At 40.3% G+C, this 9345-nt stretch overlaps 1 protein-coding gene across 1 annotated transcript in view; it reads left to right on the top strand.

Moving 5' to 3' along the window:
- The window catches only part of brip1 (BRCA1 interacting helicase 1), a 46920-nt gene extending 39671 nt beyond the window's left edge, over positions 1-7249 (top strand). The window contains exons 17-20 of the mRNA XM_008276439.1: positions 2487-2599; positions 2689-2771; positions 2899-3216; positions 5777-7249. Coding sequence (XP_008274661.1) covers positions 2487-2599; positions 2689-2771; positions 2899-3216; positions 5777-6522 — 1260 coding nt within the window. The 3' untranslated portion in view covers positions 6523-7249. The remainder of the gene's footprint in view (positions 1-2486; positions 2600-2688; positions 2772-2898; positions 3217-5776) is intronic.
- Positions 7250-9345: the final 2096 nt, after the last annotated feature.

The following is a 9345-nucleotide window of genomic DNA, read 5'->3' as shown; positions in this document are numbered from 1 at the left end:
TGTGTGTACACAGAGCAAACTGGATGTGGTCAAGAAAGGTGAGGCCTGGACAGGTTGGAATAAAAAATACCCATCTGACTGAAACAAGTCTGAGCTAGAACACACCCATGAGACAGATGATGCAAGTGAAGAAGTTCTCTGAGAAAACTGAAGACTTGGGTCAAATAGGTTTTGACCCAACAAGTAGCCAAAATACTCATGAGACCAAGACTAAGCCCGAGATAACAGCACAGATTTCTCTGAGACTGAGGGCCCCACAGCTCTGTTTGATGCAGTTCGCTTTTCAGTCATTACCATCCAAAAAAAGGCTTTTTCACAGACACGGAAAATCAAGCTGTTTGACTTTTCTATTCATTTATGCTTTAAATTGCCAGCCTGTTTTTGGGTTTAATGTAAGACAGGAGCAATTAAAGAATAAGTAGGACTCTGTGCAGACATGGTGTGAGCTGATCCATGATCATATTGGAAAGGAGTGTGATAGTCTGATGCCCTTGTCAGTGTGGGCACACACACACATGGACAGTGTCTTGAAGACGAGCCACTCAGCTGTCAGCTCAGCCACATGTGGCAGATGAGGCGCTCAGCAATCTCAGTGACAGGCACAAGATGTCCTGGACTGCCAGGGGCGTGCACACTGACACTGACGCGCACACACACACCCTGCGTAAAATGTACCTCAAACAGATGCGCTCAGCTGCGAATCATGCCTACTGGTCAAATATATGTTTTTAGGGATGAACAAGTTGCTGTAGAGGACAAGGCCAAAGCAAACGAGTGATCTCTTGACATTTTAACTAATCCCTTCTAGCTTGTGGTTTCTTGCACATTTGCGAGATTTGCTAGCAGCCAGAATTGGCTTTTTCACATATGCAACCTGTCATGTTAGATTGGACGGTGACATGGTACAGACCAGGGATGTGATGGCTCGAACGCTGAAATGGACTGTGATTGGATTTAGATGACACTGCCGGCTCGAGGCTACCGGCCTTTCTGTGGGTTGAGAAGTGGATTCTTTAACTGCTCTGGTGTCTCATACATTGGCAAACGTCTTACCATGAAGCCAGCAGCATTTTTTAAACTTGTCGTGATACAGCTACGTGAGTTTCACTCCATTGACAGCCTGTGCTTCTGTTGGATTGTTCTCAGAAAGGAAGTGATTTCAAATCTCCTGACTAGCCTAGGCCTACATTCTACAAACTATCAAACTTTGTGCTAAGATGTTTCGTGGTGGCAGGTGTTGCATGTCTGCTTGCATGCTTCTGAGGTGAGGTGTGATTAGTCATAGTCCAACTTTGGGCCGACATTTAGGATTTCCTGTGACTCTGCTTGTTTGTTTACGTACACAAGCCGAGGCAGGCCACAGTGGCATTGCGTGATGCGCGTGAGGGAACAGGCTGTACCTGCCACGGCCCCCGTGTTTGGTGGCTCTGGGCGAACACACGGTACCTGTCAAAAGCAGTTAGAGCCCCGTTCAGCAGCCTGCCCTGCATGGCATCCCGTCAGACGCCAGCTGAACTTTTCACTTGTCAATTCTGAAAGGTTAGCGCTAAAATCAGCAGCGACAGATGCAAATGGATGGATGCTTTCCTGGCATTTTTGTGCAGGGATGCTTCATGTCGCCTAGACCACCTTGTCTGCCCCCTCCTACCTACACTCTACTCCGTCATGGCCTCTCTTTAGCCCCTCTGTTCCCCTTTCAGAACACATCTGTCTGTGAGGGCAGCTAATACCTCACCACTTCAGGCCCTGAATAATATTTGTTTAGGGTTTGGGTTGTTTGCCCTCGATTCCCACTCGGTGTGGCCTCTTATATTTTTAAATTTTAATTCGATTTGTTCTCCATCATTAGATCAACATAAAACCTTTCCTCCCAGGTACTGCCACAAGGCTGTGGTTGTTGCTTTGCAGATTGGGTTTTTTGGGTAGTATGTTCGGCAGTCTTTTGTCTTTTTGTAGCTTGTAACTTCTTTGAAATTAGTACTCAAAGTTAGTGGTAGGAATCAATAATTGAAAAATAACTAAAATTAGAATTGTAGTTATTTTTTGAGTCTATAAAATCCCAGTCATTTACCAGCTCCATTTCACTAAAAGAATTTGTTTTATATCATTTTTGATCAAAATATTTATTTTGTACTGTTCAGGTGAAACAAGCTTTACTTTGTTTCTGGGAACATATGATAGACATGTTTCAGTATTTGTGGACATTTTATAGATCTAGTGAGCATTTCATTAAATGGGGAAAAAAATAGCAAATTTCCTAATGATAAAGATAATAATTAGTTAGATCATTAGCTCAGAAAAGAAAGAGCAGCGGCCAAAACGGTGAATTTTCCATTTGATAAATAATCTTGTTCTTATTATGATCACCCATGATAACACATTTAAAATAAACTCTTTTTATTTGTTTTTGACATATTGAAATACATCTATAATTGTGCAATGAGCTAAAACATAATCATATAATGATTCCACTAATTCTGTTGCAGGTGGAACTGAAGATGAAGTACAACGACCAACACTGCAACTCTAGAGGTCTTCTCCAAGGTCATCGCTGGTATGAAATCCAGGCCTACAGAGCCCTAAACCAGGCCCTGGGGAGGTAAGTCTGCCCTCTAAAACTACTCTTAATTACCTTTCAAGGTTTGCGTTTGGGCTTTGATAATTAAGCTTTCAAATTTCATTTCTCAGGTGTATTCGCCACAAGAATGATTGGGGCGCCTTAATTCTAGTGGATGATCGGTACAGGAGTAATCCTAACAAGTACATCACAGGTACTCTTCACAATGCCGGCTTTGTCAGCCTGCACAGCCTCTCAGTTTGACCACTAGATGGCAATAGTTATCCACTGTAAGATGTCTGGTATCATTGTCTCTACTGTGTGCGTCTGTGTAATCTCAGGTCTGTCGAAATGGGTCCGCCAGCTCGTCCGACATCACGACACCTTCAGCAATGCCATGCAGTCTCTGGCAGCATTCTCTCAGGGGCAGCAGAAGGTGGAGGTAGCTTCTGCAGACAGTCAGACCCTCTGCTCTACTGTCTCCTCTCACAGCTCTCACTTACCAGCAGCGGTAAAGGAACAGAGTCTGCCCAAGGCCTCAGAACTTCAGATACCCAGCTCATGTGTCAAAACACCTGAACCTCAGCAGGACACAAGCCCCTCAGTCTGCGATTTTTTCTCTTGTACACAGTTGAAAGCTGAAGAGAATGAAAAAGCAGGTGAGATAAATAGAAGTACTGTGAGAAGAGTTTTTGTAGCTGCACGTTTAACATCTCTCTTAACACTCTGAACTCTTTTTGCTTCTGCCACATTTTTACTCACTGTGGGCTCACTACAATATAAAGACCTGCACCTCTATGGAAACAGTGCAACCATGGATGGAGTAGAGAGAACACAGACATCGTGAACACTTTCATAATGCCAGAAATCATAAAAAGCAAAGAAAAAAAACGGTAGATTTTAAAACAAATCTAAATCATTATGTACAACATTTTGCATGTGGTTTATTTTAGGTGAACCTTTAAATGGCACATGAAGTAGAGAGTGATTTTTGTAAAATATGGTGATTTTAGGCTTAGATTTGGTTAATTTTCACAATGGAGCTGCATGTCACACGCTAGCTTAAGGACTGTCAGGAAGCTGAAAATCTGACAGTTCTTTCTGCTTTTACAGTTCCTAATCAATGGTGCCATTTTGTCAATTCAAATAATTGTAATTTAAAGAAACCCACAGGCAGATTTTTGGGTCCAGAGGGTTAAGTTTTATCCAGGACCTCAATGTTGTATATTATGTTATCTATATATATATATATATTTCTCTTCCCTCTTTATTAGGGCTTATCTAACAATGTTTCTCATGAATTTGTGATAAGAGGCTTAAATTTGAACCACTGGAGAAATAGTTGTTAAAATATTTTTTTTCTTGGTATCTATGCACTGTAAAGCTTTGTAAAAAAATATATATATAGTTTTGCATCTCAGATTTAAAAAAGGGCTGCTGTAAAGAATTTGCCTGATATCATTTGCTCCTTTAGTTATTCTCAACATCGTGGTACGATAGCGTTTGAACCTGTAGCAGTCCAAAAACAACAGCTCTACTAAAGTAAAATACAGCCTGTCACTAGCAAACAAATCCCATAAAAAGCCAAACCAACAATGTGTCTGTGGCTTTCAGTCTGACGTAAACTTGATAATCCTTTCAAACAGCTTGTTTGATTGTGGGATAGTGTCGGAAACGCCCTCACCTGATATTTTTCCGGATGCGTCTCTCTCTAACTATTTCCGAACCAGATAATCTGACATTCACACCCACTTCATGCAGTGACTGCTGAGCTGTGGAGGTGAGACAGGGAGGACTGTACTTCTCTCTGTAGCACTCTTTTCCATTTGTTAACCAGCTATTTGTGGCATCTATCATGTAACCCACCAAGTGCAGCACTATTAATATCTGAATAATGAATCTACTCTTCTATCATGACAGATTTTACATTACAACTACCAAGTGTGGCTGTTCAGAACAATTCTAAACACTTCTCACTCATTGTTGCACTAAAGACATTTTTTTACGACCTGGTTTCACATGTCTGGTATTCTGTTTTTTTTTTCTTAACATATTTGGTCCTGTAGTCACTATTTCCATGAACAGTATGATATATGCTGAATTGTACATGCATATATTGTGTGCATGTGTAGTGCAACAGTGTGGCCCACTGATGTGTTTTAATCATTTTTAGAAAACACTGGAGCTGTATAACATTATGAGCATTGTACTGTATATTTGCCTTTGGACACACAGTACTTGTTAGTTTTGGTATTTTCTTGAGAAGTTATGGACAAAAAGAAAAACACAGAATTTTGTCATTTTGTGGATTTTTGGCAGGATGATTAGTACGAAGAGTTGCACCTTACACTATAAGCTTTTTCTAGAAGCAATCCTTAACTTAGCTTTAGCACTATTTTTTCTTAGGCATGTTCCTATGGAGGGAAAATACTGTTTTCCTGTGTCAATTTTAGATTGGGTCCATACTGATGGGATTGTGAAAAATGGTCTTAAGGTCAAACCTCTGATAAATGAGTACAAAAGATATTTTAGCCAATATAATTCTACTGCTTCCACTGTCTGGGACCTTGTCTAACTTCTTATTCTTCCGTGATTTGTGACATTTAAAGCAGTGGTGCTTAAAAAAGGCAGGGACCAAAGGGTGCATATCATTTTTTGGTGTATGAGCATGACATCACCACATAGAAATATGCTGAGGTGACGTGTTTGCACATTGCCCTGGCGAGCACCCATTGTCTTTGGGGTCATAACAAGGTTGAGCTGTTTGCCCAGTTGAATTGAGTGTGGTGGATAGAGTGGTAGAAGGGTAGTAGACCCCCACCCCTCTACCCCCTCGTAGTTGGGGGTGGATGTTGGGGGCGGGGGGGCCATGGGATCAGTTGAGTGGCTTGCCTCATTACTGTAAGGTCTTTTGCGTGCCTGAGTGGCGCTGGAGCGAGCTGATGAGCAGATGTTGGACTGTTGCTTTTAATTAAATCCCCTTGACCTTTGTTTGGGTTATATTGAGCGTATGCCCACATTTACTATATCTTTCTTAATAAAACAGCCTTGGCAGCCAAGGTACACTCTATGCCGGTCTCATTTCATGGTGAGACTTAAAAGCTGCTTTGTTAGTCTTATCATGTTTGTTCTGTCTGTTATATGCTATTTTAAAAATGAAAAATATCTTCTGTGCACTGATTTAATAAATAAAATCTGAATTTTGCTTTCTTGATACAGAACGATTGAAGACGCTGCGTGTTCCTCCAGCAGAGCCTCTCTCACGTCAGAAAACAACAGCTCAGTCTCTGTTCCCCATTTTCACCTCCAGCCCCATCAGCACCAGCTTTAAGAAGCCAATCTTTAAAAAAAGAGCACCCGGTAATTCCAGCCAGCACTTGGAAACATCCAGTCATTGTGAGGACAAAGAGAACCATCAGATCTCCTCTCCACCATTAAAGACTGAGGGGGTTTGTCTTAAACAAGAGGCTGGAAACATTTCCAGCGAAATCAATGTGGAATCAAGCAGTCGGGCTCCAGAGCCTTCTGCAGTAACAGCCCCTCCCCGGTGTAAAAGTGAAACAACCACAGCAGACGATTCGGGTGAAGATGACGAGGACCAGACAATTTTCTTTACTCCAGAACTTTTCGAGGAAGAGGGAGACAACGGTAGCCCACAGAAAGAGGTGAGGGCTGAGTCGCCGCCCTGGATGGTCTTCGGGACAGAGAGCCCGGCCCTGCTGTCAGAAGAACTTTTTGGCTCTGAGCAGGCCCAAGGGCAAGCCTCTGGTTTTGATGGACAGAGTGCTATTTCAGTCAGTAAGGAGAGCACAGAGCTGTCACAGGGACAGAAAGAAGAAATCAGAGGACAGAAGCAAGGTGAGGAGAGAGAGGAGGTTGAAACCCAGAGCAGACAGACAGGCAGTAGGCTTCACAGGCTGTCCAGGTCCAAGCAGAAAGCTCCCTGCACTCCAACAGGTAACTAACAACCTGGACACAAGTATAGTGTGGACAAAGCTGAATGTCTTTTATGAGAACGGTGTGTTGAATGCACATTATTTTTGCGAAGATTTTGCCTCCAAATTTTACAAGTAGATTGACTGTGAAACAGTTTGCAGCACAAGGTAAAATACCACATTCACTTCATTCCATTTAAAAATCTTAAAATTTGTAGATTTTACAACTGATCTTTCAGAATTTTCTAAACACTATGTTGTGAAGTGTCTCAGTGTGTTACAACCGCCTCAGGCAATTAGCCCACACACTAATACTGCGCAGGCAGTCGATGATGAGGCTTCAGCCATCTCGGATCAGCTTCTTATGTAGTGTGACAGCTCATCTTATTAAGGCCTGTTCTCAGTTAAAGAACACACAACGAACCAACAATATTGAAATTGCTTCACTAATTGAATGTCTGTTTAAACAAATCATTAAAATTTAAAAGCAGGAACTCATTTGTTTCTATACAAGTGCCTCATCATTTAGTTGTGTTTTAATGATGTGTTTGTAGATTATGGGTGAGGAACATGGATGGTTTAGACATGCCTGATTTCACCCAAAGACGGGACCTTTATTATTTTCAATTTCTTTGCCAATTATGTAACTATATGCTGTAAGCCAAAGCGGTGTTAGTGTGTGGATATACACTGGCTTCACCTTTGGTATAAGCTTGTGTACATTCCTGTCACAATAAAATTAAATGCCAGCATTTCATTTATGTTTTTTTTTCCTTTTCTGCAATGATTTTGTTCTTCAGTTACAGTCTAAATGGCTCACTTTCAATTACGATAGAAATAACAATACCACTATATAACAATACTAGATTACCAGTTAGAAGTCCTGCATTTACAATTTTACATATAAAAAATTCCGGACTTTTAGGAATTAAGTTTAAGTACTCGTAATGTAGAATTACTGATGAGAAAAAACACATTTAAAGGACTCGACTTTAGTTGCTGGAGATGATTTAGTTAATTTTCAATCCTTTATATATTGTTGAGCACTGTTTTTTTTTTTTTTTACTTTGATAACAAGACACAGGGTTGAATCACTTGTACTTGCCATAATTCAGCTCCCAAAAGTATGACGTGAATCAAAAACAGGTAATATGTCTGGAATATCTTGCACTGCGGCACTAAACAACACGACTAATTTGTTCAATCCTTTAAACCAGCACCACAAACATCTGTATGATTAGTGCAAAGCCAGATCTGAATGCAATCCAAAGGAGAAAAACTGTTGGTCGCAGCACATGAGAGGGTTCCATATGTCTTTTTTCAACTCTTTTGAAAATGATCTTCTATTTTCTATTGCATGTCCACTCCTCAGTCTTTTGAGAAGTATTCATTCTTTCCAGAGCTGAAAAATCCTGTTTTTTTTCCTATCATAGAAAAGCAAAATGTCGCAATATCATTTTTTTTTCCAGTGTCATGCAGTTGAGTCATCTAACCAACAATATAATAATGCATCTGTTTTTATACATTGGTCCACTGCTTCACATATAGAATCTTGATGTGACATGTACATGACCTAATAGAGCTCTCAAATAAATCTACTCGTAGATGTTAAAAAAAAAGGTCACCAGTCATTTACAGTATAGCTTCCTTAGCTGTGCTCCTTAGATGATATTTCACGTCTGTATAATTGCAGAACATTTAAATCTTAACTTCTTCTTTTATACTTAGTTTTTTGGGGGGATAAACAGCTATTATTTGTGGCCTGAGCATGAGCAGTGCAGTCTGTGTGTAATCAGCAGTTTAAAGGCCATATTTGATTGTCTGAGCCTGAGGAGCCGATGTCATTAAATCAAGCCAAAGCTAAATGCAGAGTCATCAAACAAGCTAGGTTGAAGGGAGACAGAACGATGACATTAAACATGATTACACTGATGTGATTTGTCTCATTACAGGACAAACTTCACCAATGTGTGATTTGCGTAGACGAGCAGAGTAGACAAGTGTTTCATTAAAGCCTTTCTGTGCTCATCAGCTGCCTCCCTAGGACTCTTGTATATGTAATCGTGCATGACCACTCGTTAACATAATCAAAAGTCAGAGCGTGGAGAGGCCAGCGAATGTGTGTTAAAAGCACTTAATAGGGAGCCCACATTACTGAAACATTCAGTAATGGCTGTGAATGACTGTTTTTTGCCATTAACCTAATTCAGCCTTTTTTTTTTCTCCAACCAAATCATTAAAGCTACACTAAGAAAACATTTTTGTTTAAAATACACTGAAGCCAAATTCACAAAGTAGAAATGAAACAGAAAAAGCACAATATCCACATAAAGTGTAAGCTCACAGATTGGTGCTGTTGGACCAAATTAAATTCTGGCATTGGGAACGGTCAGCACTCTGTCTGCATAAAATGACCATTAAAAGTTTACAGTGACGTACAAACTTTCTCTTTTTTCACAACTTTTCCAGACAAGTGCTTTACCTAAAAAACACTTGTTAATGTTGTGATTGTAGACCAGCCACACTGATGAACTACAAAAATGATTCCCAACTGTGGTAAGTCCACACCAGGGGGTCCTTCTGCTGTTGCCGTGGAAATATTGAAGAGAAGCTCAGCTAAAATAAAATAAAAAAAATTTAATCAAATGGGAAATAAGAATAGATATCCATATGCAGTAGATTCCAAAAGTCACATCGAAAATTATATTTTTGTGTAAATGTGAAAATAATCAGAAAGTTGGAGGTTTGAAAAACATTTAAAAACACACAAAGTCAAATTGCTATTCTAAGCAAAAGAGGGGCTTTCTCAACGTCACATCGTGATTGAAGGTTTCTAAGGGGGCAGTACGTGGC

This window comes from Stegastes partitus, unplaced genomic scaffold, assembly GCF_000690725.1.
Source record: "Stegastes partitus isolate 25-593 unplaced genomic scaffold, Stegastes_partitus-1.0.2 Scaffold72, whole genome shotgun sequence".
NCBI classification, from domain to species: Eukaryota; Metazoa; Chordata; class Actinopteri; family Pomacentridae; genus Stegastes; species Stegastes partitus.
This window is presented reverse-complemented; position numbering and strand designations above follow the sequence as displayed.